General features: G+C 48.1%; 1 protein-coding gene across 3 annotated transcripts in view; it reads left to right on the top strand.

The window, feature by feature from the left end:
* ELK3 (ETS transcription factor ELK3) overlaps positions 1-27,762 on the top strand; it is a 67,880-nt gene that overhangs the window by 21,841 nt on the left and 18,277 nt on the right. For 2 of the 3 annotated variants that reach the window (XM_060656703.3, XM_060656702.3), the window contains exons 2-3: positions 5,680-5,888; positions 26,948-27,727. In XM_060656703.3, coding sequence (XP_060512686.1) covers positions 5,682-5,888; positions 26,948-27,727 — 987 coding nt within the window. In that variant the 5' untranslated portion in view covers positions 5,680-5,681. Of the gene's footprint in view, positions 1-5,679; positions 5,889-16,653; positions 16,727-26,947; positions 27,728-27,762 lie in introns of those variants that run through there. The other variant, XM_060656704.3, reaches the window with a different exon arrangement.

Here is a 27,762-nt window from a genome sequence, read left to right on the forward strand (position 1 = left end):
GACTGTATTGGGGTCCTTGCCTAATGAACAAACAACCAAGCTGATACAGTATCTAAGTGATGCCTTCGTGCCAGGTGAAAGCGGCATGCTCGATGAAGAGGTTTCCTTGTTGCTTGAGAAATAATAGTGAACATTTGAGTAACACTATGTAGCAGGTATAGTTCAAGTGCCTAATTAGTAATTCAAGCAATCCTTCGAGCAGCCCAGTACTACCATCATCCCCAGTTTGCTTATAGGATAATGAGGCACAGAAATGCTAAGCAACTTACCCAAAGTCCCACAGCCAGACAGGACCAGTACTTGAATTGGAACCCAGGGAGGCTGGCTTTTGAACCTGCTCTGACCCACCGTGTAGACTTCTAAATAGACAAAGTGGCTCACTCCCTCACCTGCTGCAATTTGTAGGGAATACTTGTGCTTTGGTGAAAAACTGCATTGTCTAGAATTCAGGAGAAAACCCCTCTGGGCGATGTGATTCTGATTTTAGGGAAGCCGTTTGACAACTTTGTTAATTATAGATAAGTGACAGCAAAGCAGTGATTGTCTAGAGACATGCAAACCCTGTTCTGTCCTGCGGTGTTCAGTGGACTTCCCTCCCACCCTCAGTTTTGCCCCATTTGTGCATTCATTTCAGTATTTCTAATCTATAAATGCTTCTCTTATTCAGGTATTTTTTAACTTGTTCTACGGTCTGCCTACTTCCCTCCTAGTTGGTCAGTGAGTAAAATAAAATCCTTCCTTTGTATGTCTGCATGAGAAGAATGATTTTACCCACTTGGGAAATTATTTTGTAACAAAGGAATTTCTCCACCTAAAGCTTCTCGCTGAGGCCTTCCGTCACCTTCTGCTCATGCGCCCCCAGGCCCCCAGCCCCTCAGCCCCTTAACCTGCTCTGGCCATAGCACTGTTGTTCTATGTAGCGCTGTTCTGACGCTCACATTTGCCGTTTGTGGCCTGTCTTCTCCCACTGGAAGGGGGAGCTCCATGAGGAAAGAGGTCTTCGTCTGTTCTGCTCATGGATGTCTCCCAAATACGCTGATGGTGTCTTGGCATAGAGTGGATGCTCAAAAAAATTTTTTTGAAAGCAGTGAGGAGAGAATTGAATCTTTACAGGGAATAGTGGTATAAACACGTCTTACTCAAAAGAGCTTACATTGGCTCGGTCATTGCCATAACCTTTTTGTGAGTGTGGGACGTCTTTCAACTAAACATCATCTGTCATCTGTAAAATTGTTAATTTGAGTGGGACAGGGGAGGAAGCTATTTAATTTGTAAACTTCATTTTATCATATAAGAATCGTAAGCCTTGAGCTTAGATCCAGTTTTCTTTATACTGAAGGGAGAATATGACAGAAATTTTAATGAAAATAATTTGTCAATATGGGGAACCTATTTTTTTCCCTTTAAAAGGAAGCATGCATCTTATTCAAATTGGACAAATGGTTTTAAATAACTAAACTCCACTGTGGGTAGATCTAGGCTGTAAATTACAAAGAAAAAGGAGGGCTGGGACAAAGGGCAGGTGGCTTTGTTCTCTGGAGAGGCTCTTGTCTCTGGTTAGCTCCAGGAGAGAGGGTGGGAAACATCTACTGTCAGGGGCAAGATTGAGGGGGGCCAACGGAAGACAAAGTGTTTACTGCTGAAAAGCCGTTCTTCCTGTAAGAGCAATGGTGCCTTCAAAAGTGGACTTTTCCTCCTAAATATAAAAAGTGCAGAATTTGATTTTGCATAAAGAATGGCATTACAATACTGGATAAAATGTGTACGTCCAAAATAAAGTCTGCGCAGGGGAACGAGAAAGAGAAGAATTTTCTAATTAGCAAAAAGTTCAGGGAATATTTTTAAAAGATTTCTAGAAATTTCATGTGTTCATTGTATTTTAGGCAGAGAGTTGTGGGGAATCAGTACAGGAGCTTAGGCTGATGAAGTATTTTAACTGAAGCAGGTCTCTGTTTGCATAATAACATATCAAACCTAGGGTGCCTGGGTGGCTCAGTCGGTTAAGCATCTGACTTTGCCTCAGGTCATGATTTCACAGTTTGTGAGTTCCAGCCAGCATTGGGCTCTGTGCTGGCAGCTTAGAGCCTGGAGCCTGTGTCTCCCTCTATCTCTCTGCACCCTCCCTCCCTTCCCCCCTCCCCCCCCCCCCCCCCACGCAAGCACTCTGTCTCTCTCTCTCAGAAATAAACATTAAAAAAAATTTTTTTTAATGTATGAAACTTAAATCTCAAGTATCAACAGTTTCTTGAACATTTTACTTAAAGATCCACAGTATGCTCTCTGAATTACCCATATTCCTTATAATGGCAGCCAGGTAAATTGGCCTTTATTGTACCTGCATTTAAAAAAAATTTTTTTTAATGTTTATTTATTTTTGAGAGACACAGTGACAGAGTGAGAGCAGGGGAGGGACAGAGAGAGAGGGAGACACAGAATCCAAAGCAGGCTCCAGGCTCTGGGCTATCAGCACAACGCCCGATATGGGGCTTGAACCCACAAGCTGTGAGATCATTACCTGAGCCGAAGCTGGATGCCTGGCTGAGCCACCCAGGCGCCCCTATTGTACCTGCATTTTAAGACCTAGTACTTCATTAACGATTCTAGGCGTTAAAGAATAAAAAATTTAGAAAAAAAAATCACTTGGGGGCTCCCAGGTGGCTCAGTTGGTTAAGTGTCTCACTCTTGATCTTGGCTGAGGTCATAATCTCAGGGTTCATGGTATCTAGCCCCACATCAGGCCCTGTGCTGACAGCCCAGAGCCTGCTTAGGATTCTCTCTCCCTTTCCCTCTGCCCTTCCCCCACTTGCATTCTCTATCTTGCTCTCAAAATAAGTAAATAAACATTTTAAAAAATGGTTAAAATGGTAAATTAAAAAAAAAAAGGATGTTAGACAATGTCATAGTCAACTTTTGCTGCAATGGTGCCACGTAACAGGCAGCCCCAAGAGTCACTGGCTTACCACGGCATTTGTGTTCCTCGTGATGAGCTTCAGGGATGCTGCCTCAGACTGTGGGCTGTGGAACTTAGCTCCAGGCTTTGGGTGGAGTTCAGGTTGGCTCCACGTGTCTCATTTGGGGGCAGCAGCTTCACAGCAGTGACAGGAGCACAAGAGGAAAAGTGCAAACATGTGAACCTTCTTAGACCTGGAATCAGCATGGTTATCCTGTCTACTGAACATTGCATTGGCCAAATTGAATCACATGGTCAAGCCCAAATTGGAGTGGGTGGGAAAAGAGTACTCCACCCACTTGAGCACAGTGCTGCACCGTCTGGTGAATGGGGGAAGGGGTGAAAGATTGAGAACATCTATCCCCCTAAGTCATGCCCTGAGAACATGGTTCTGATACCTGGGGCTGGAATGCCATGGACCGGGATTCCAGGAAACATAAACTGCAGGGAGTCCTGTTTGGTAGAAACAATAACCGTAAAATACATTCAAATACACGAATAAGTTTCTGTTGTCCCATCTGGAACACGATGGTTCGAGTCCCTTAGTGCGGACCGCTGACCGCCTTCCTACCTGGCACGTGAGCCACAGGCCCAGCCAACCCTGCCATCCAGACCTCCAAACCCACGGCAGCCTTCTGCCCTTTGGAGCAGGTTCCTCTGAGCATGTGCTTGAAGTTTCAGAGATATTTTAAAGCTTACTGTCTGAAGCGTTTGGCCAAAAAAACACCCCAAAATTTGAGACGACTGTTAGCAATTCTTAGTGCCAGTGATGAGAAACAAGTTTGTGGCTTCCACAAATAGTCGGGAGGGTGGTTCATATTAGGAACTGGAGCCAGCAGGCTGCGTATCCCAGCAGTTGTGCTTAGCAAGACTCGTGCGTAAGATGCAGGGGGGCGGTTTTGATCCAACAACGAAATGATTTACTGTCTTACAGACTGAGCGGCCATTGTGGTGAAGATTGATTTCTGTAAAGGATATCTCCTTTAAAGAGCTGTAAATAAAATGCCTTACGGGTTTTCGGAGAACATTCCTAATCTGCGTTCTTTTACCTGGAAAGCCCCACGGTGGCTTAGGGAAATAATAAAATGTGTTTTTTCAGCTAAACATGTGAAAAGGAAGAAGTAAGTGACTACTTCTCGGGTGGCTAGGTACTTCCACGTCCATTCCCGAGTGGGAGGAAAGTAGCTTGTCAGTCTGAAAGCTGCCCCTTTAAAACAAACGCACGAAAGATGTGAGTCGACCTTATGGGAGACTGGGAGATGGCCGTGGGTGGCAGAGCGCTACCTGCCTATTTCGTTTCAAAAATTGGTACAGAGAAGTCGCCGCAGGAGGTTATTCTGGTTTCCGGGTCTCCTGGAGTTAGGCACCTCCTCACCGCTTCCTTGTTCTGGGCACCCCGGCTTCAGCGTCTCCTTGTTGCTCTCATAGCAGATGAGCCCTCTTTCTCTCTATTCTGTCCCCCACCTCACAGCTTGCCTTTGAAGCTTCTCTCGGGCCAGAAGCCAATTTCCCCCCGTCTGGTCATCCCTGGCTTCCTCATCCTGGTACTGGAATGTCGCCCCTATCCTGCCCAGACTAAAAGCCAGGACGCTTCATGTGTCCAACCATGACAGGTGGTCTGAGGTGAAGCTTTGGAGGCCAGCCCAACGAACTATTCTTTCCTAATATAACAAATGGCTCCCCCGCCCTTTAGTTGAGAGAATTTATTGTTTTTATTTTTTAATTCCAGTATAGCTAACATGCAGTGTTATATTAGTTTCAGGTGTACAATATAGGGTTTCAACAATTCCATGCATCCGTCAATGCTCATCATAAGTGACCTCCTTCATCCCCATCACCTACTAATTTAATGAATGTTGCCAACATAAGTGGATTGTTATTAGTAGTAGAATCAGTACACATTGCCATGAAAGCTCTTAAGTGTCTGAAGATATGAAACTGCCTGGGGGAGTTGGGGAAGAATTTCTTTGAGAAGGTTTCATTATTACTAGGTCATCACAGATAAGTAGGACTTTATCAGGCTCCAGGGCTAGGGAGCAGCATTTTGGACAGAAGGAAGAACACTTACAAAGTCCACACCAGAGAGTATTTTATAAGCAGGGAAGAAATGCTTTTCCCATCTCGGCGTGTGTGGCAGTGGGTTTGATCTGCAACATGATCAACATGTCCCCAACATGTCGTGGGGAAGCCAAGGGCTCTTCGAGTGGCCTTGGTGATTCTTCAGTTCCACAAGTTTTTATCAGTTCCGGAGGCAGCACGTCCTGTAGTTACAGTGACTGATAGACCCCAGTCCCCTGCCTAAAAGCACTCATCATGGAATCCAGCATTTCACAGCAAACCAAGGACTGGCGGCTGACCCCCAACGGCGTAGATGGGACGGGTGGGAGCAGACGATAGCGTTAAGTGGGAATCGCTTGACTGGGGACTCATTCTGCAAGTGGGCGGTTCATGAATCTCTCAAGTTACTCCCAGTGCCACCCTGCTGCCCAAGGGGATGTGTGCTGTGACCACAAGGATCACCGGGCTTCCCTGTGTTTCTGAATCGCGGCCATTTACGAAAATGAATTCAGAAGGCACCTGAGTCCAAGTGGCCTGTGAGAGCGACTTTTTTGTTATAGGTTCACTGGGGGAGGAACGGTAGGAGCTGAGGCGCTCGCCCCGAGACCCCCTCCCTAGCGCCCTGAGCCGCACCTATGAGGACAGGTTCTCACCCAGCCTCCTTCCCCCAGGTATGGAGAGCGCGATCACGCTGTGGCAGTTCCTGTTGCAGTTGCTGTTAGACCAGAAGCATGAACATCTGATCTGCTGGACCTCCAGCGATGGCGAATTCAAGCTCCTCAAAGCGGAAGAAGTGGCCAAACTGTGGGGACTCCGCAAGAACAAAACAAACATGAACTACGATAAGCTGAGCAGAGCCCTTCGATACTACTACGACAAGGTAAGCCCTCGACCTTACGGGAGACCGGGAGACGGCCGTGGGTGGCAGAGCGCTACCTGCCTATTTCATTGATGAAAGCAGGTAATCACGGGCCATGAAGCAAATTAGAAAAATCAGATGGAGGCAATTAATGCAGGGGGGTGGCGGCTGGTGGAGGGGAGAGCTGTGCTCTGGGGATTTGTTTTCTGGAAGCCCTTTGGGTGTTCCTGTGGGTCAGATTGTGTTCCCTCTGCGTTTTCGCCTGCGATTGCTGCAGACCTTTGCTAACAACAGAGATTGGGGATGGGCCTCCCCATCGTTAGTTGCTTGAGTGACAGGATGAATGTTAAAATCTAGAAAGTCTGTTTATCCTGGGTCTTTTCCTGGGAATTTGGTAGCTTGGGCAAGTTCATTAACAATCTAGTGCCTCAGTGTCCTCATTTATAAAATGGTTGATCCTAGTAGTTCCATCTTGGGATTGTTACGAAGACTAAACATGTACAGCACTTAGAATGTGTGCTACCAATCTGGGGTTTGCACCTTTCGTGGGAAATTTCTCTCATTGAAAGAAAAAACCGTTTTCCTTTTTAAGTCTCAGAGATGAGTCAGAGTGCTTTGTTAAGCGATAACACAGCATAGTTGCCAAAGCAGGGACAGTTGGGGTGAGTTTTACTGCATTTCTGGAAAAGCAGTTAATGCACCTGCTGGGGCAAAATTATTGCTATTTAGGGGTAATCATTTCAGGCCTGTAATTTTGGCCATTTCTGCGTGGATCTGTTGTTGCTGTATATTTAGCCCCATAGACATAAAGACTTAGAGTCCTATTAAGGGTAAGCTTTTGTTCTGGTTTTACTGTTCATATTGAAAGGTGAATTAAAAGCTGATTTAAATATTAGTTCCTGATCTATATTTAGTGCCTGCCTTTTGCCAACCTCTTTGGAATTCAAGACAGAAGGATTACACATCTCAGGAAGTGGAGGCATCATTAATTATAAAGTGTTCCTTTATATGATCGTAATTACATATGATTATGTCATTGAAATGTTAAAGGTGCTTTCCTTTAATGTAGCAATTAATTAGTTCTGGCCTAATGCAGAGTCCTTCTATGATGTGAAAGCGCTTCTTGCAAATTGCCTGGTCTGAAAGACTTGCAGAGGGTTTATTGTTTTGCATTTCCCCCCAGGTTCTAAGTTGCACAATGGGAATTGGGGCCCTCTGAAGGAAAACAGTCATCATACCTTTTGGCAGGGGGCCTGAAAGCATGGATTTGAGACTAAAAAAACGTATTGTTTTAAACTAAGGTGTCAAAGGTATGGAGTCCTGCCTCAGTATCTGTGACTCGTTCTCTCTCTTCTTGTGGCTTGGGCACTGGGGCCAAGGATCATGTGTCTTCAGCATGAAGGAAGGTCATGGGCTGGAAGTGACTCCTCAAAAGACTAGCAGAACCATTGCTATTTAGACTATACTTGATCTCGCTCGGAAGACCTTAAATGTCTAGGGAAAGTAATTTCAGGGCCTCCCGTCACCGGGTGTGTTTTGGTACCTTCTGTGTCTAAGGCACCGTGCTGCTGCCCTTGACTCATTTAAACTACAGCAGCCTCCTGAGATGGACCTGACGGCCTCTCCTGTTACACACGACACAGGAGGGCTTTGAGGAGAAACCTGCCCGCGCTCCTGTCCCCAGGAGACAGTAGTAGAGCCAGGGTTTGAACCCTGCTTGTCTGCCCACATTCCTGGCCAAAAGGCATATGCCCTACCCTCTGGGCCGTTTGTTTCCTTTGCCTCCTGAATATTTGAGTTCCAGGTAGGCAGTCAGGTAGCACAAAAGTTATATTTCTGTTTATTATCAAATACTGAAGAATCCTGGCGTGCGCCGTGCCTCAGGTTGAGCCCATGGCCCTGGGTCCCAATGGCCGGTGTGGTCTACTCACCCTGTTGTCCTCTTCCTCTCCCACGGGGGCCGAGCTTGAGGTTTGGCCACGTGACCTTTGAGCAGCCAGCTGGTGCTAACAGAGCAGGAGCAGCTCTTGTCCAGTGTGTCACGCAGGCTTGGCCACCAGGGCAAGATGCTTTATGTCCTTCCTTCCACATCTGTGCTCAATACCTATGTGTGTACACAATACACACGTGTACACAACACATGTGTCATGGACACACTATACATGTGCGTGCACAATATACACGTGTGTATGTAATACACATGCACGGACACACTATACTTGGGTGCACATTATACACGCTTGTATGCCATGTACGTGTCTGTGTACGCAACATACATATGTATACACATGATATGCATGCACACAGCGTAATATACACACACGCAGTATTTGTGTGCACACACTATACACATGTGTGTGCAATGTACATGTGTGTGTACACGGCGTGCATGTGCATATATGTGATATACATGTACATGTATGCAGTATGCATTCATGCACACAATGCGTGTGCAAAATACATGCATATATGCATACACAGTGTATGTGTATGCACAACTATGTGTACACCCAATATACGTGTGTGTGCATGCTGTATATGTGTGCATGTACACAGTAAGCATGCATGTATGCATGCATGTATACACAACACACATCCAAAGGTACACAGTACACATGTGAGTATATGCAATATACATGCATGCGTGCACAGTACACGTGTGTACACAATATACATGGGCATGTACACAATACACATGTGTGCACATGGGCATTTGAATCTTTCATGAAATGTTCTCAAGCGATGAGTAAGTATGATCATTAGGCTCCTGATACAGTTTAAAATGCAAGAAAGGAGGCAAGAAAGGGGGCAGAGGATGAAGGGGAAGGGGGGAGTGGAGAGGGCCTGGAGTGGGGAGGAAAAAAAGAGGGGAGGGAGAGGAGAGGAGGAAGAGAGATGGCAACTGTCACAACAATTTTAGTAGGTTTTACATTTCACAGTGAACACTTCTTTCGACTTTGCCGGAGTTACTCTGTGACTATATCTATGTGTTGAACTAAGAAATTGCTGGTGTCTGACTATTTTTGACCCACAAAAATGGCAGGGTCACATGGTTTGGGTTCTAACCTGAGAGACAGAATTGAGGAGGGTCTTTGTGACTGTGAAGCTCCTGGCCCCATGGACACTCATAGAGGTGCCCCTCCCTCACTGCTGGCATTCCTCACAGTGACCTGGCTCTCAGAGTGACCCTGCTGCCCTTTGGTGTCTTCCTCAGCCCCCTCCTCCGTCCTTCCGTCCTGTGCATCCTTGGCTTCCTTCCTAAAACGGGTAAAACAGTAGAGCCTGCACCATGGGGCAGCCACGGGGTGGTGCTGGGGGTTAGCTGAGTTCACACATGGTCAGTTCAGAGAACGGTGCTCAAAATTCATTAGGTGCTACAAAGTATTAGCCAGAGTAATGATTCAGATGATATTTTCCTTGTCAGTAACTTGAAAGCTTGAGACAGGTGCGCAGAAGAAAATTAGGACCTGTGTACCTCCTTCCCGCACGAGCACATGAGGTCTGGGGGTTAACAGCTCCTGTCGCATATGAGCTACCATGAGTGCTTTGTCGTCATGCTTTTCGGTGGCTAAAGATGGATGACCACGGTTTGTTTACCCAACTGCCTGTCTTTATTTGTGCTGTTCTGAAATTCAGCGACTAAGACGCTTTAATAGTTATTTATTTATTTGTCTATTTATTTATTTAATGTTTACTTTTGAGGGAGGGAGGGAGGACGACCGGGGGAAAGGCAGAGAGAGGGAGAGAGAGAATCCCAAGCAGACTCTGTGCTGTCAACATAGAGCCTGACACGGGGCTTGAACTCAGGAACCATGAGATCGTGACCTGATCTGAAATCGAGAGTCGGATGCTGAATCGACTGAGGCACCCCAAGGCGCCCCCAAGATGCTTTAATATGTAAATGATGCTTCCTTGCTCCTCTGAATCAAAGTGCACGCCTCTCCACGCACCCCCAGTTGGAGCCGGTCTCCATCTTCCCTGTGCTCCCTGAGCAGCCAGCAGGGGTGTTACACTCCGCTCTCTGGGCTGGAGTCCAGCAGTCCCTCTGCCTCCGAGTCTCAGTTCACCCATGGGAGAGGAAGCATCACCGTAGCGCCTTCCCTCATTGGATAGTGTGAGGATTAAATGTGACCACGTGTACGAGGTGCTCAGCACAGCGTCAGGTACCTGTTAGGTAGACATTCGATATATGCTTGTCATGTCTCTGATCTGTGCTTATGAAACGTACTGCATTGTGTGACAGTCGCCTGGTTATAGAGCTGTGTTCCTCACAAAACCATCTTCACTGTGGTCTCCCGGCTTACCCACTTTTGTTGTCCTGGCACCTTGTATATGGTCTGGCACATAAGAGTTGCTCGGTAAATGTGAAACGAAAGAGCGATTGGATAACGTAATGAAGCGGACGCTACCCAGATACAGATCACTTATGTAATGAAAGGTGACATTAAGTACACGCTCAACTCACAAACAGAGTGTTAGTGTCCTAGGGCTGTCGTAGCCACAAAGTGTGGGGTCGGGACAACAGAAGTCTATCGTCTTGCAATTGTGGAGACCAGAAGTCCGAAATCAATGTGACAGCAGGGCCGTGTTCCCTCTGAGACCCTAGGTAAATCCTTCCTTGCTTCTTCCTAACGTCTGGAAGTGGCTGTTGGTCCTTGGTGTTCTTGGCTTTTAGCTGCATCTCTCCAGTCTCTGCCTGTCTTGTCACGTGATGTTATCCCTGTGTGTCTCTGTGTCCAAATTTCCCTCTTCCAAGGACACGAGTTCTACGGGATTAGGGACCACCCTGAGGACCTCCTCTTAAATACATCTGCAAAACCCTATTTCCAAGTGAGGTCACATTCACAGGTACCAGGGGTCAGGACTTCCACATTTTCGTTTCGGGGACATACTTCAATCTGTAATGTATACATGTATTTCAGACCCTACTAGGCTCTTTTAGATTTACAAAATTACAAAGGGGGAGCCTTGGAGATGATGGTTTGATGCAACACCCTCTGAAGGAAAACTGCGTCCCGTGACATGCACAGTGGCTAGACCCAACAGCAGCTGTGAAGCTAGATTGTGTGCCAGGCACATCATGGCAGTGGCACTGTGCTGGGTTCCCAGGGTGGAAGCAAAGATGAAGATGAGTCTGGCCTTGGAAGGAGTCAGGGTCGTTGGGAATTCAGCACCTTCCTGCTCTGCGAGAGCCAACAGTTCTAATGGAGGACTTGGATGGGAAGAAGAGACCACCCTGGGGGCGCCTGGGGGGCTCCGTAGGTTAAGCGTCTGACTCTTGGTCTCAGCTCAGGTCTTGATCTCAGGGTCGTGAGTTCAAGCCCTGCGCTGGGCGTGAAGTGTACTTAAGGGGGGAAAACAAAGACTACCCTAATAGCTCCAATCCTGGCTTCGCAGTGCCTGTGGCATGAGGCCCTGCATTTCTGTGGATTGCCCATCACATGTGTGTTAGGGAAGGCTGGACGGTCAGGATCTGCTACTGAGCACTGCCGAGAACCTGCTGCCCCATGTACAACGTTTGAAGAGGCTGCTGGGCAAACCCACGTAGAATCCCAGGAAAGGAGCGATGCCCAGGCTGGGATGCAGCATGTTTTGTGTCTCGGGCCTGGACTGAAGGCCCCTGGTCAGCTTGGAAACATGCAGGTCAAGGGAGGACCCTGTGTCTGAGCCCGCCAGCACAGAAAGCAGAGCTCCTTTGTGCTTGGGCAGTTCAAAATCACTCTCCCCAAACCGCGTGTTTCCTGCGGTCTCCCTGTACGTCCTAGGACATGGCTTTGTTCATCGTTGTTCTGATGGTTGGATTTTGGGGGGAGGGTTTGTTTTTTACCTTTCTTAGAGTCTTCTGAACTGAATCTTCCGGAAGGTCCTTTTACAATCCGATGCGATAGTAAGGATCTCTTTCAGAGATTTTCTTTGTTAACGAATTTAACAACTCTTTTTCACTCTTTAACATCAGACAGACTTGGTTTTTAAATCTATCATCTTGGGGTGGAGAAGCGAGGGGGGTCAAAGCCCAGAGCACGCCCATAAGTGGCCCCGTGAACTAGCCACACCCAAGGGCCCAAGCTCGAGGCACGTGAGGCACTGCCATGATTTACAGCATCTGTCCACTTCTTGAGTAGCTTCTGGGTGGTTTTCAGTCACATGTCCATCTCGTTCTTTCACCCTTTCTTTCACCTTTTTTCTTTCAGCCTTTTTTCTTCCCTGGCTCAGCCTTTCCTTTGAAAACATACCCCCTGCCCTTGAATGGCTCCAGGGCTGGTCAGGGAGACACATCTGCCAGGCAGTTATAATAGAGCGTTAGCCTGGCTGTGACACCAGCATCTGCCAGGACAGGGGAGGGAAGTAAAGGCAGAGAGAAAGCCCCCGGAGGGCAAGACACCTGCCCCAGTGTGGAGCAAGGAGAATGGGTTTCAGGCTGAACCAAGTTGGGAAAGGATATACTGAGAAAAGGAACAGCATGTGCAAAAGCAGGGAGGCGTGAGAGAGTTTGACTTTTGGTTTCCCAGGGGAATTCCCAGGCTTTTCCAGGGAATTAAGGGGAGGAGGGGGAGGGAAGAATGAGTGGGGAATAGAGCATGGAGCGTGTTAATGCTGAAGAGTTGGAACTTAATGGCGAGGGCTGAAAGCGAGAGAGTGCCGTGGCCAGATTTGCATTTTAGAAATAAAAATCTTTGTCTCCTCTTGCTCTTCTTGGTGTTGATGCTGTCCCAGTCCGCACCTCCCCCCCCCCCCCCCCCAATCCCGCTGATCTTTTTGGCCAGTTACCACATACGGATCTCTCTGGGCTGGCTGAGTGGGCTCTATCCCGCCTTCAGGTCGGGGTGTGCACCCCCCTCCCAGGGGGAGAAGGAGCCCAGTGGGGCTGCCGCTTGCTCACCCTTGCACACGCAGCAGCTGACTTCCGTGGAAGAAGCCCCAACCGCAGACTCCCTGAGCTGGCTGCGGGAGACCTGGAGGCTTACGCAATCCCTGTCCTTTTTCATCCAGCAGAGCTCTTGTCCTTGTTGTTGTTGGCGGTGAGCATTCATCCCAGGGGGAGGCTGGAGGCTTTGCCAGCTCCCTTCTCATCAGGAGATTGAAATGGCGATATGATGAAAAATCCTCCTGTCTCCACAGCAACATCCCGGCTTATCCTCACAATGTACCCAACGGTCTTTGCTTAATTGGAAGAAGTTCAGGGGAGAACAGTCAAGACAGAGTCATTGGCAGCGTATTCCTGGAAGTAGAACGCGTCACCTTCTTAACTTAATTGGATAATTCATTTTAAATTGGGTGTGCAATCACGACAGGAAAATGTTCGTGTTAATAATACATATCGGGGACCGCCTGCCTGTGCCAAGAAGCCTGGCCCTGGCAGAGTTCTTTAATTCCCCAAAATAAATTTTACAAAGATAAAACGATGTATTGTCTGTCAGAGTGGAGCAGGAACAAAAGTCCAGCAAGCATTTGCATCCTGGAACTTTCTAGAACACTCTTGTTGGTTGTGAAATTCCACAGAAGCCCCATGTATCCTGGGCTGTGTTCAGGAGTGTTTTGTACATCCAAGTTGTGCCCCGTGCCCAGCCCTGGATCTGAGTGTTAAGGGTCTGGTGTTTCTGTTGGGTATTTTTTTTTCCCTTCCTGTCACATCAAGCTGCTCAGATGGTTTGAAGTACCACAGATGGTAACTACACTTTGCTTGGGGGCCGAGGGGAAAACTAGGGACTTTCTGGAAGCTTTTGGTCCTGGAAGCTGCCTAGAGACCGGCGCGGGGCGGGGCGGGGAATGAGCTGGTTGCCTCAGGAAGGTCTTCCAGCCTGGTCACACTGCCCCAGGCGTGAGCAGCCGGCCGAGGGGGCTGGGCTGTAGGGGGGCACCGCACGTCGGTGGGGGGTGCTGTCTGTTCTGCACATGCTTCCAAGCTAGCTTCGTGGTGGCACTCAGCGTCCCCCCAAATAGGGCCGTTGCTAGGAAACACCCGGAGTCTTGAGGACCTTCAACACTGTGTTGACGGGGCTGCTGTGGACCGTGTTCAGCTGCCAGTGCTCCCCGGCAGCCTGGCCAGATCCACTTACGTCAGGCAGTTGCCCAAGCCCACACTGGTTTGCCGGCGAGAGCGTTCCTGCTTCTGTGCGGCTTCTCGCTGCAGGAAAATTCAGTGGTTGTGTAGACACGCTGACAGAACCCTTAACGTTCCCATCATACCGCCCACCACCCACCCACCAGCCCAGCTGCTCCTCTGGGCAGGCCTCCTCCCCACCTCCTGCCTGTGCTCTGACAACAGTTTACCCCGGCTCCTACCCCCTGTTTGTGACATAAGGAGCGGAAGCTCGCTTGTGTGGAGGATTTGTCTTAAGCCAGCCCTGTGTTAGATGTTTTTACATTTATTGACTCATTTTCTAACATGTGAAAGGCCTATCGTCACAGTTGGCAACGGGCCCATTTTAGTGGTGGGATACTGAGTCTCGGAGAGGTTAAGTAAGAGACTCAAGACAGAGCAGCTGGTAAAGCAGCAGAACCTTCCGTCTAGGAGGCTTGACCCCCCCCCCCCCCCCCCCCCCCCCCCCGTTCATGCTGAGGATTGTGAGGCTGGAGGATCGCACAGCTACAGAGCCACGGGCCCAAACTTGAATCCCGCATTCCTAATATCGCTGGTTATTACCCCGGGGTAGGCAGAGAAAGGAGACCAACCCCTGTTTGTTCAAAATGACAGTGGAAGAACTGCTGGCTGAGTTCTCGGAGCCAGCCGAAAATGTGAGGTTTGGCAGCCCCGGACCCTCCCCCCACCCGCTTCCCACATGTCCAGTGACGCTTCCTAAAGAAGCCAGAGCAGGGCAGAGCACCCCCCCCCGCCCCCCCCGCCTGTGCACCTGCCCAGCATCCTACAGCCTCTTGGAAAGACTCCAAACTCCCTCACCATCTGGCCCCAGCCAGACTGCCTGTCCCGCACCACCCCAGCCTGCCACCCCGTCATGGCACCTACTCCGACCTCATCCTTCCCCGGGCTCTCCCTCTGCTTTTCCTGCCTGGCCCACTATAGCTCATCCTCGGATGCCTCTCTGCTTCTCCTCCACCCGATGCCTGCACTTGGCGTTGTCTTCTCCGCTGTGTTCCCCCGCCCTTGTGCCTGCCTCGCTGATCGGGTGCTGGTCTTCCTTACCATTCCTCGTGTCTGTGCATCGCCTGGCATGCAGTGGGTGCCAAAGGAACGTAGGACGGACACGGGATGGACAAGCCTGAAGCAAACCTGATTCTCTGTAGCGCAGAAGGAAGTCCGTCGTCTTGGAATGTCAGCACTGCCAAGGACCTAAGAAACCTGCCCTGCTTGCCTGCCCGCCCTCCAGTAAGTGAGGAGGAGGTGAATCTGAAAATCCGTGGCAAAGGCAGGGTGAGAACACGCTCCCAGAACACCTGTGGCTCCCGGCCCCAGCGCTGGAGGTGGCTGCTCAAAGTCATTGTTGGCAACTCCCTGCCCCGCAGGGCAAACGGGAAAGCATGTGCTGGGGGAACGGTTTTACATTTGGTTTTATTAACACTCCAGAGGCCTTTAATAAAAATACCCTTGAGTGTTGAAAGAGAGCCAGCAGGGAGACAAGACTCTCAGTTCCAGGGGAAGCAGCCACAAGCCCGGAGGGGATGGAAAAATGCTCTGAATGTCCACTTGCAGGTTGGGCATCCGGCCAGGCTCCTCTTGTTCACAGGCCCCCAGGATAGCACAGTAACTCGGGCGGCGAGGGTGAGGAGCCCTCCAATGTCAGGCTGGCCGAATTTGGAGAGACGGTTCACACGGCAGTTTAGCGGTGCCAGAGAATAAAGAAATCTCAACCCAAACCACAAAGAAACCTCCGCCGGGAGTCCGCCAATTCGAAGACAGAGTTGGAGCCCTTTATTGGCAGCACATTATTCTTAGAAGTTGGAAGGCGGATGTGTGTGTGTGCATGTGCTAGTGTGTGTGCTCCAAGCTCAAGCTTTAGACAGAGGACAGCCCTGGCGTCATCTGTCTCGGTGCCTTCGGTAGCCTGGCCGTGTACAGGCAGGCCAAGCTCTCAGGAAGGGCCATGCCTCCCTGCCCTGCTGGACAGAGCCTTTAAGAAGGGAGGGTGGTTATGTTTTGGTGGCTCAAAACAATAGAAATTTATTCTCTCAACATCCCAGAAGCCGGAAGTCCAGAATCAAGGTGTCAGCTGGGACAAGCTCCCTTTGAAGGCTCTAGGGGAGAATCCTTCCTTGCCTTTTCCAGCTTCCAGTAGCCCCGGCAGCCCTCGGCGTTTCTCGGCTGTGACTGTGTGGCTTCAGCCTCTGTGTCTGTCCCTCTCCTTCTTCTGTGCCTTCTTCCCTGTGTGTCTCCCTGTGCCTTTCCTCTTGTTGTAAGGACTCTACGTGTTGAATTTAGTGCCCACTCTCTCCCCGATGATTCCAGCCCAATGTCCTTAACCGAGGACATTTGCAAAGATGTTGTTTCTAAATAAAGTCACGTTGTGAGGTGCTGCGTGGAAATGAATTTGGGGGAGGCACTGTTCAACTCACTAGGGAAAGGAAAGACTGCCCCAGGGAGAGGCAGCTTAAGTTGGTGGGTCGGAGTCCTCACACAGCTGTTCCTTAGGATGGCAGGTGTGAGGTGAGCCTGCCCACGACAGATTCGCAGCGGAGCTCCGTATGGCCCTCCAACTGCTCTGTGTGCCTTTGGGTTCAGATGGCAGTGAGTAAGAGGGGCCAGATGCAAGCAGCCGTCAGATGCTTCAGGGACAGAGGCCGGATTCACTTCCTTTTCTGTTCCTCAGGGCCTACCAAGGAGCCTTCCATATGAAAGCGTCTGAAATGTTGTTGAAAGAATGCTTGCTTGTTAGAGAGGAGGAACTTTGAGCCTGACTCCTACAGTGAGTACTTGTTCTAACTTTGGAGAGAGGACAGTCAGGTTTTGTGTCAGGAAAGAGTGAGTCAGCCAGTGGTCTGGATGGGAACCCAAAATGAGGAGCTGAAGGAAGGGTGTTGGCTGGGAACTGGTGGCCCAGAGACACGTCTCCGCTACCGGTTTGTGAACTAAGCTTGGCGCCTCACGTCCCTCATCTGTAAAATGGGTATCAGCATGTTGTAAGGATTATGTGAGATTATGCGTAAGCCTTCAGTAAACTATAAAGTGAGGTGCCCAAATAGGGAATTCAGATTATTTGAGGGGCGCCTGGCTGGCTCAGTCGGTAGAATGTGCCACTCTTGATTTTAGGATTGTAAGTTCAAGCCCCATGTTGAGTGTAGAGATGACTTAAAAATAAAATCTTAAAGAAAAAAAGAATTTAGGTTATTTGAAGGCAGAATCCGATGAAAAGACACTGCGATACAATGGGGATGCTATACAATTAGATCATTGCTTGCTAAGCAGAATTGCACTGGATGAGAGGTCCTGTGTTGAGGACCTCTGAGTGGGGCACTGATATATATTGATTTTTTAGAAAAAAATCAATACCCTGTGCAGTATTTTTGTTCTGCCTTTAGAGGTGAGCAAATGGAGGCCTACGGAAGTTCAATACGTTTCCCAAGGTCAGAGGAAGTAGAGAAACTGGGATTTGCAGCCAGGACCGTTCCCCCAGTGCTGGTTCCTTAACATCTGGCCCACCCGGGCTCAGGCCTGTGGACGCTCAGAGGTGCTGGTCCGTGCTCCCCATGCTTACCTGTGAGCACTTCTGCTGCTTAGTGGGGGCCACGACCAGGCTGTGGGTGTGGATGCCAGCTTCCTGCTCTTCTTCGGTCAACCGTATCTCTTGGCTGTCACCCGCTTTGAGGTGGGCTTCTGAGGTCCTGTCTGCTGCAGTGGAGCCGCCGGGTCCCTGGTGCCTCGCGCAGGGTGACCTGTCAGAGCAGGCCCCTCCTCTCCTCTGTGGGTGGGGAGAGGCAGTTGTATTTCCAGCTAAGGAATAGGCTTTAGCGAAAGCTGGTCTTCCTCACGAGGAGCCAGAAATGACCTTTCCTGAGTAAGGACCTTGCTTCCTTAGCAAAGCTGGTTTTCCCAGGCTCTCTGCAGGTACCCCCCACCCCGTTACTCTGGAATGCAGAGCCCTAGGGTCCCAGCCTGCTGACTTGAGCAGCAGCCTCTGAGCCAACAGTGGCTGCTTTCTGGGGGAGGGCGTGGCAGGGACAGGATTGGTTTAAGCTTCATCTCCATTCTTTGCAAAGCTGCTGGTCTTGGGCTGGTAAGTGTTTCTTTCAGAGCCTGCTTCATTCTTGAAAAGAAAAACAAAGGGCTTGATTTGACAACTAGTGCATATGAAACATATGTTATTTAATGTGAAAATGCAGAGAAGCAAAAAGAAATATTACAAGTCACTGGCAATCCTACCACTGTTAAGTTTTATTACACATCTTTTGAGATTTTTTTCTTTTCTTTTATATAGTTATTTCGTTAAAATAATGGAAGCATCCCATGCGTGCTGCTTTTTTCACTTAATGTACGTTTATTTTTATTTTTTTGAGTTTACTTATCTATTTTGAGAGAGAGACAATGTGAGTGAGGGAGGGGCAGAAAGAGAGGGAGAGAGAGGATCACAAGCAAGTTCTGTGCTGTCAGCGTAGAGCCCGATGCAGGGCTCGAACTCACCAAACCTTGAGATCACGACCTGAGCCAAAACCAAGAGTCTGACGTTTAACCAACTGAGCTACCCAGGCGCCCCTTCACTTACTGTACATTTATTTAAAGGCATAGGAAATGTTCACAATGCACTGTCGTCTTCAATAGCCATGTGGGGAGCACCTGGGTGGTTCAGTCAGTTAAGCGTCCAACTTCAGCTCAGGTCATGGTCTCACGACTTGTGAGTTCAAGCCCCATGTCGGGCTCTGTGCTGACAGCTCCGAGCCTGGTCCCTGCTTCAGATTCTGTGTGTGTGTGTGTGTGTGTGTGTGTGTGTGTGTGTGTGTGTGTGTTTATCAAATATAAACAAACATTAAAAAAATTCTTAAAGTAAAATAGCCACATGGTATTCCACTGTAGAGCCCTCCCAGTATTTAACCCACTCCTGTGGGACAGGAAGTTGGGTATAACCTCCCTTCCCATCAATAGCCTTGACTTCTTCATCTTTAAAATGGGATCCCAGTGCTAGGCTGTGGCTGTGCGAGTATGGCAGGTGGTAGGCTCTCGTAAATGCTTGCTTCTTGCCTTTGCTCTTTCTGGCCCCGGGTTCCTTTCATGTAGGGTATTCTACCATGGTGAGATGAATGTCCTCAAAATAAATCCATCCTGCTTCCCCTGCCCAGGAATCTTGGTGACAGGCGTGCAGGGCCAGCAGCCCGCACTGCCCTCCCCTGGGACCCAGCCCCAGCAGACACCGCAGAGCGGGGCTGCTCCCTCCTGTCTGGGCAGTGCGTTTCCTGCTCTGAGAGGCAATGGAGAACAGTGGAGATCGGCTGCAGTGTCTGGTTAGTGTCTGTACCACTTGCCGGGCTAGACGGGCTGCCTCTCTTCCTCCTGAGCGGGACACTTGGATTCCACATCTGCTGCCCTGAGGGCCAGCCCCCTCCACCCCATCCCTGAATTCGTTGGAGTGTGTGAAGTTTTTTTCACAGTGCATGTTGAGTGCTGGCCATGCTAGGTATGATCTGCTGTAAGCCTTGTGTCTATTTTTTGTCTGAACCCAACTAAATAAAACATCGTGTTTCCTCTGTTGGTCGAGATATATAAACCAGATGTAATTCTGTCTTCCATATGACCCAGCTCAGTACCCAGAACTGTGGCTAAAGTAAGAGGAATACATGCAGCCTTCTATAGGTTTAATTTTGATGATGTATTTGTCACTGGGGTGGATAGAGAGTGGATTTTATGTTTTGTTTTGCTTTCGCTTAAATGGGAATGTAAAAATAATAATACTAAGAGGTACTGTGTATTGTGGGCTTATCGTGTGTGGCTATATCAGGTGTTCTGCTATAAGCTTTAAATGGATTATTTCATTCAATTTCATGAGGCAGGTGGTAGATCAGTCCCCATTTTATAGGTGGGGAGACTGAGACACGTGGCTGGTAAGAGACAGGAGCGGTAGTTGAATTCAGACAGTGACTCTAGAGCTACTCCTTATAATCCCAGTGACAGCCTTTGTGACACAGTCAAGTGGGCGTGTGCGGAAGGATCCATCACTCTGTCTTCTCAGCCCTGTTGCTGCTGCTGTTGGATTAGGAGAAGGTTGGGCTCTTAGGAAGAATCTCCTGCATGGCCTTTCCTGCCGTGTTAGTGAGCCGCTGACATTTTCCAGTTTTGAGAACAAGACAGGTGAATTGCAGAATCAGAGGGTAGGAGTCCTGCCGTTCCTGGAAGCCCTCAAATGGTGGAAAATCAAGGGAGCTGTAGCCATACCTGTGGAGAACCCATAACTAGTCTGGCTCCTCCTTGGTCCAGGAACGGCAGTGGGGAGGGCAGGGGAGCACTGGGATAAGAAGTCTGAACACCGGAAAGCCTGATGCATGACCTTAGATCACAACTGGGGTGCCAGGGCAGAGCCAATGCATGAAGCACATATGTGCCGAGTCCATGGATAAGTGAAATTAAAGTGTATTAAACTCTCTTAGGGGGCGTGGGGTTGTAGTGTTTCGCATATGGCCCTCGGTGTCTGGGAGTTTTCCGTTTGAAAATGCTAGCAAGAAAGCACATGTAGTTATACATGTGGGACACATTCACATGCAGCCTGAACCAGCCTGGGGATTAGCCACAGAAAATTGCATCTCTCATGGGGTGAAGCCTCTGGTTTCCTGCCCGGGTCAGTTCTCTTTACAGTGAGAGTCATTCATTCAACAAACACGTAGTTAACTTAATATTATCCTTAATAACATCAAAATTCAGAGGCTAAATTGAATTCCTCAAGCATCTCTTCATTACCTAGCACTGCCTACCATTTTTTTAAAAAGGTCACAATACTTAATAGATGCATTTCTAGTTTATCCGCTCTATGGCATTATTTACACAGGCTCTTTCTTTCTCTTCAGTGGGAGGAGAAAGCAGAGTTGAGTATGTGTGTACATGTTTAAACCACACTTACGGACACCTCTATTTTTATCAGTAAGCCTGGACCCTGTCAGGGCAACAGACAGCACCGGGGGAAATGGAAATTTGACTTGCTCTCTGTGTTTTCCATCCTGTTAGCATGAAATAACTAAGGGAGACTCACTGGCCCCTCAGTTGCCAGAGGTGGCTGGTGGGTCAGGAAGGATTCCTTTGCACAGGATGGCCAGCCACAGTCCTACCCCCAACAGGCTGCTTGCCCTTAGGCTCCTGCAATCTCAGAACACCAACTGGGGAGTGGCAATGGTGGGAGCAACTTCCCACTGTCCCCTGGAGCTCCCACTTAGCGTGCGTCAGGTGGACGTTCTTTTCCCCTCCTCAAGTCCGTCTCTTCCTGGCTGCCTGTGATCTCACACGGAATGCGGGGTCAAGAGTCCACCCTGGTTGTGAATATATACTTAATGGGAAATGACCAACAGGGAGGCTGATCTCACATGTGTAAAGGGCAGCAGATGTGTGCAACTGTTGGTCTAAAACCATGTTGGAGAAAGTCACTTAGCTCAACTGGACACAGACAGCATTGGTCAGGTTACCAGGCAACTATAAGCAACACATACTTGCGGGTCTGGGAGGAAGGGGTGAAAAAAAACGGACTTTCTGTAAATACTGTCATCACTTTTCATAATAAGAGCCTGTCCCCAAGTGCTCCTCTGTCCTGAGTAGTCTCAGCCTGAGTCTTATGTCACCTTCCATTGTGGCCAAGCACTCTGGAATCAGACTGCCCGCCTACTAGCTTGTGACCGGAGGTAATGTATACTCTCTGAGCCTCAGTTTGCCCATCTCTAAGATGGGGATCATAATAGTTCTAGTCACTCGGAGGATTACATGAATTCACAGCGGTCAGATTCTTAGTACGCAGCCTGATAGATGATATGTGCTCACCAACTACTACCTATTATTCCCCTATACTATGATTGTTCTCAGCAAACTTCTCCTGGGGCAAACTCTTGAAAGGAAATCTCCCTTCGGAGACCACAGAGAGATCTCCGAACATACATGCCACTGATGCGCTCCCAGGGTCCGTCCTGGAAGCTAAGGGGCTGTGACGTCAGCTTCCAGGCACATACCTCCTCCGAGTCTACCTACTACCTAGGTCTCGGGCCATGGGCATCCTGGTTGGGGGGCTTTCCTTACCAGCTCCCCTCCTGAGCAGATTTTCCTGTGATGTGTTAGGCTCTCAAACAGTGGGGCTACACAGTGCCTCTGACCTCCCTCCTGCACCCTCCACACACCTTCTTGCCCAACCTCATTTCCAGAGGTTCTAGATTATCTAGGTAGCCAGATCGACTCCATCTTTTTTCTTTTTCTTTTCTTTTTTTTTTTTTAATTTTTTTTAACATTTATTTATTTTTGAGACAGATAGAGACAGAGCATGAGCAGGTGAGGGTCAGAGAGAGAGGGAGACACAGAATCCGAAACAGGCTCCAGGCTCTGAGCTGTCAGCCCAGAGCCCGATGCGGGGCTCGAGCTCACGGACCGTGAGATCATGACCTGAGCCGAAGTTGGACGCCCAACCGACTGAGCCACCCAGGCGCCCCTTTTCTTTTTTTTTTTAAAGTCTATTTATTTATTTTGAGAGAGAGCGCGAGCAGGCGAGTGGCAGGGAGAGGGAGAGAGAGAATCCCAAGCAAGTTCCACAGTCAGCACAGAGCCCGATGTGGGGCTCGAACTCATAAACCATGAGATCATGACCTGAACTGAAATCGAGAGTCGGATGCTTAACCGACTAAGTCACCCAGGCGCCCCATCCATCTTTTCTGATGGAATAGACCAACAAGCCCCTCCCAGGTTCTTTCTTCCTCCTTTTGGTCAGCTCCTTAAATCATCTCCATCCCTATCACTATAACCTTTTCCTAAAAAGCTCTGGTGGTGTCCTGGCAGTTCTCCCCACAGAGGCAGCAGCTACTGAAGGGCCCTTTTTCTGTGGTTGAGTTCAGTAACCTTTGCGGAGGCTCCTTTTTTATATTCAGAGTAGGGTCAAGGCAGTCACCATCCAGCCATAGAAGGCTCCCACCGTCTGCCATTTAAACATGTAAGTGGTTTGGATGGACCTTGAGGGCATTATGTTAAATGAAATAAGAAAAAGACGAATACTGTATAATCACTTACATGTGGAATCTAAAAGAGCAGAAGTCTTAGAGAATAGAGTGGCGGTTACCAGGGGCTGAGGGGAGTAGAAATGGGGAAGTGTTGGTCAAAGGGCAAAAACTTCTAGCCATAAATGAATAAGTTCTGGAGATCTAAGTTATAGATGGTGACTATAGTTAACAATACCCTACTGTATACTTGTAAGTTGCTAAGAGAGTAGATCTTAAGTGTTATCACCACCATCACCACAAAATGGTAATTATGTGAGGTGATAGGTGTGTTAACCATCCTTATTGTGGTAAACATTTTGCAATGTGTACGTGCATCAAATCTTCATATTGTACGTCTTAAACTTCACAATGTTATATGTGAATTATATCTCAGTAAAGCTGGACAGAGAAGATCTCTCGTGTTCTGTTTTAAAGAAACAGTTTCATTGAAGTATAATTCACATACCATCCAATTGACCCATTGAAGGTGTACACGAAATGGTTTTGAGTATATTGATTGTGTATCCAAAAGCACAATAAACTTTAGGACATTTTCACTACCCCTCCCAAACCCTTACTTTTTAGTGTCACCCCGCAATTCTTCTACATCCCCCTCCCAAATCCTAGGAAATGACTAGTCTACTTTTTGTCTCTATAGGTTTGTCTCTTGTGGACATTTTATAGAAATAGAATCTATCACATATGTGGCCTTTGGGGCTGGCTTTTTTCACTCAGCATAATGCATTCAAGGTGCATCCACAGTGACGTCCATACTTCATGCCTGATTGTGGCTGGATAATCTGTTGTAGGAATATTCCACATCTTGGTTATCCATTTGTCAGTTGACGGTCATGTGAGTTGTTCCTTATGTTCTTTGGAACACATCAAAGCCCCACTCTTTGAGACTGCCTTTCAGTTCCCAACCATTTAATCAGGAGGCGAGGCCTTTTTGTTATTTTTATCACAGCCCCAAATTACTCCTTGGTTTCCTTACGACTATAATCCCTGCTCAGATGTTATGTTTTGAATACCCATAATAAAATTAAAGGTTTTAAAGAGAAAGTTTACAAGACGTGCCTGAAGAAACTATTCAGACGATACAGTTTCTCTTTTCTTCTATGTAATTATTTAGGCTCTAATAATTCAGGCAGTTCAGAGGGATGTTCAGACTGGCTGAGGACAAAGAAAGTTTTCCAACCCTAGGGAGAAGAATGTTCGTGAAAACCAAAAATACTTTAGCAGCAGTAGACACCAGGCGAGCATGCTTTCTGTTCGCTGAGAGCCCACTCTGAGTCAGGTGGCTCCAGTGACACCCTTATTTAACCCTGTCCTACTGGGAGCAGATTTCTCCTAGGTGCTGGAGCGCCGCTGAGATAATGCCAAGCAGGCCCAGGTGGGACTTGCAAGTTTTGCAAATTTCTCTGAAGGTTTGTGACTTTTCAGCTTTGCTAGTGTTGAGTGTGCAAATGAGATCAGATGGGGGTATAAGTGGCATTCCGTGAGTTAAATCGCGGTCCCCAGCGCCAGGATGCCAGGCACTAGAATTGTTCAGCTTTGAATCTGACGTGCCCAGGGGTGGGAGCCTCCTGTATGTTGGTGCTGAGCAAAGATTCACCAGGATTTGCGTTACTGGGATTTCCGGTGCTGAATGGGGACATTGTGTGTCCCTCCCTTAGATACCTGCCCTGAGGGATTCCTGCTCAAAAATCTCAGTGGCATAGTAAATATGCCCTCCCGTCCTGACTGCTAGATCAATTCACTTCTGGGATTTGATGATCTGTCTAAGGAGGAAAACTGCAAATCAGAATGCTGTGATGTAACAAGAGGGAAGGCAAGAACATAATTACAAACCCAACAATGATTGCAAAAGGAACATCAGCATTTAATTAAATTTTGTCTCTATGGTATATTTGGAAGTTGCTAAGAGAGTAGGTCCTAAAAGCCCTCATCACAAGAAAAAAATTTTTAATTTTTTAAAATGTTTGTTTGTTTTTGAGAGAAAGAGAGCATGAGTGAAAGGGGCACAGAGAGAGAGAGAGAGAGAGAGAGAGAGAGAGAGAGAAGGAGACACAATCTGAAGCAGGGACCAGGCTCTGAGCTGTCAGCACAAAGCCCAACATGGGGCTCAAACCCACAAACTGTGAGATCATGACCTAAGCCGAAGTCAGGTATTTAACTGACTGAGCCACCCAGGCACCCCAGAAAAAAAAAAATTTAAACTGTCTGGTAATGTTAATTAGACTTATGGTGGTGGTCCTTTAACAATATATGCAAATGTCAAGTCATTACTGGTACATCTGAAACTAACAATATTACATGTCAATTACATCTCCATTTTGAAAATTTCACCTCTGGGAGCATCTGGATGGCTCAGTCAGTTAAGCGTCCACCTCTTGATTTTGGCTCAGGTCATGATCTCAAGGTTCATGAGATCGAGCCCCACGTCGTTGTACTGAGTGTGGAGGTCTGCTTGGTGTTCTCTCTCCCTCTCTCTCTGCCCCTCCCCTGCTCATGCTGTCTCTCTCTCTCTCTTTCTCTCTCAAAATGAATAAATAAAACTTAAAAAAAAATGAAAATTTTACCTCTACTAAGGGATTCTTTGCTTCTCTCCACTCAAATTATTGTGGAAATGTGAAAAAGCTTAGGCTTCAGAATGAGTAGATCTTGGTGGTTCTTGGGCAGATGAGTCCCCATCTCTGAGCTTGCGTCATAAGATGACACGTTCCACCCTGCAGGAGGGTGAGTGTGAAAGCAGATAAGAGCTTGTGTGCAACACCCAGTACACGGTAGGTGCTCACTAGGAGCTACTACTTCTAAAGTACTTCTCCCCAAAATTATATGTATATATATATATATATATATATATATATATATATATATATATATTTTTTTTTTTTTTTTTTTTTTTTTTTTACCCTCACTCATGCCGAAGTTTTAGGAGGAACAGTTTGTAAGGAACCACTCTGAATCTTTTTCCCACAGGATGGCGCTGCTGACTCTTTGTGCTTGAGGGAAGACCATCTTTGTCTCCTGGAGCACCTTGGACCCCACAGACATTTGATAGATATTTGCTGATGTTCCAATTTAATAAACCTCAAGAACGGTGTAAAGCCTTTCATATGAGGTCCCTTCTCCCAAAGGGATGTGAAAACTTTTGCAGTGATTATTGGTTTTCATTTACATCTTAATGTGTGAGGGCTGGAGCCATAAACTGAAGAACCGGAAGTAGATACTAGCAACTGGAAATTCTGTGGGAGTGATGTAAATATCAAAGTAGACACTTTGTTTTTCCTCCAGTGGCTTTCTTGGCAGAAAATTAAAAAGGAAAAAATGGCTACACGATTTAAGAAAACATTGTGGTGTTTGGTGATAATAGCTTACATCTCTGTAATGCTTTCCAGCTTGCAGAATGCTTTCCTATTATTATTTCATTGAATTCTCGTAAGTGAATTACCTCCCAGAGGTGGGTAAGACAATACTGCATCACGGTTGAGGAAATGCTGCTTCTACCACTTACCTACCGTGTGGTTTATGTGGGTTATTTAAGCACTGCAAGCTTATTTCCTGAAGTTTTAAAACGAGAGTTTAATAATTTAGTTTTTAGTTAATCATACCTTCCTTTTAGGATCTCTGTACAGGTTATATGAGACGATGCGTGGACACTGCCAGCCCCCTAGTAAGTGCTTAATAAATGGTGACTTATGACATTAGGTGTGATAGTCCTTACTTCACAGATGAGGAAACTAAAAATTTAGACGGTCAGTTTGCTAAAGATCACACCATTAGTAGTCAGAACAGGAAGCAAATCGCGAATCCAGTTCTGCTGCCTCCAACTTGAGTCCTCTTTCCACTACACCTTAGCCAAGAAGCGTGAATCAGGAGGAATATTATAGTGCTTCTGCCGGCAAAACTCCCCGTGACCACGCACGTCGTACTCCGTATCTCTGGTGCATTGATCTTTTCAATGTCTCCTTTTGTATTCACAGAACATCATCAAAAAGGTGATTGGGCAGAAGTTTGTGTACAAGTTTGTCTCTTTCCCGGAGATACTGAAAATGGACCCTCACGCGGTGGAGATCAGCCGGGAGAGCCTTTTGCTGCAGGACAGCGACTGCAAGGCGCCTCCCGAGGGCCGCGAGGCACACAGACACGGCTTGTCAGCCCTCAAAAGCGCAAGCCGCAACGAATACATCCACTCAGGCCTGTACTCGTCCTTCACCATTAATTCCCTGCAGAACCCACCAGAATCCTTCAAGGCAATCAAGACAGAGAAGCTGGAGGAGCAGCCAGAAGACAGCCCTCCCGTGGAAGAAGTCAGGACTGTCATCAGGTTTGTGACCAATAAAACCGACAAGCACACCAGCAGGCCCGTGGTGCCCCTGCCCTCCACCTCTGAGGCCTTCCTGGCCTCGTCCGCCTCAGCCAAGGTCTCCTCTTTAATGTTGCCAAATGCCGCCAGCATTTCGTCCGCTTCACCCTCCTCGTCTCGGTCCCCGTCCCTGTCCCCCAGCTCGCCCCTCCCTTCTGAACACAGAAGCCTCTTCCTGGAGGCCGCCTGCCATGACTCCGATTCCCTAGAGCCCTTGAACCTGTCATCGGGCTCCAAGACCAGGTCTCCATCTCTTCCCCCAAAGGCCAAAAAACCCAAAGGCTTGGAAATCTCTGCGCCCCCGCTGGTGCTCTCTGGCACTGACATCGGCTCCATCGCCCTCAACAGCCCAGCTCTCCCCTCGGGATCCCTCACCCCAGCCTTCTTCACCGCACAGGTAAGAGCCGTCCCTGTCATCCGGGCTGCACGCAG

The sequence above is a fragment of the Panthera onca genome, chromosome B4 (genome assembly GCF_046562875.1).
Source record: "Panthera onca isolate mPanOnc1 chromosome B4, mPanOnc1 haplotype 2, whole genome shotgun sequence".
Lineage (NCBI taxonomy): Eukaryota > Metazoa > Chordata > Mammalia > Carnivora > Felidae > Panthera > Panthera onca.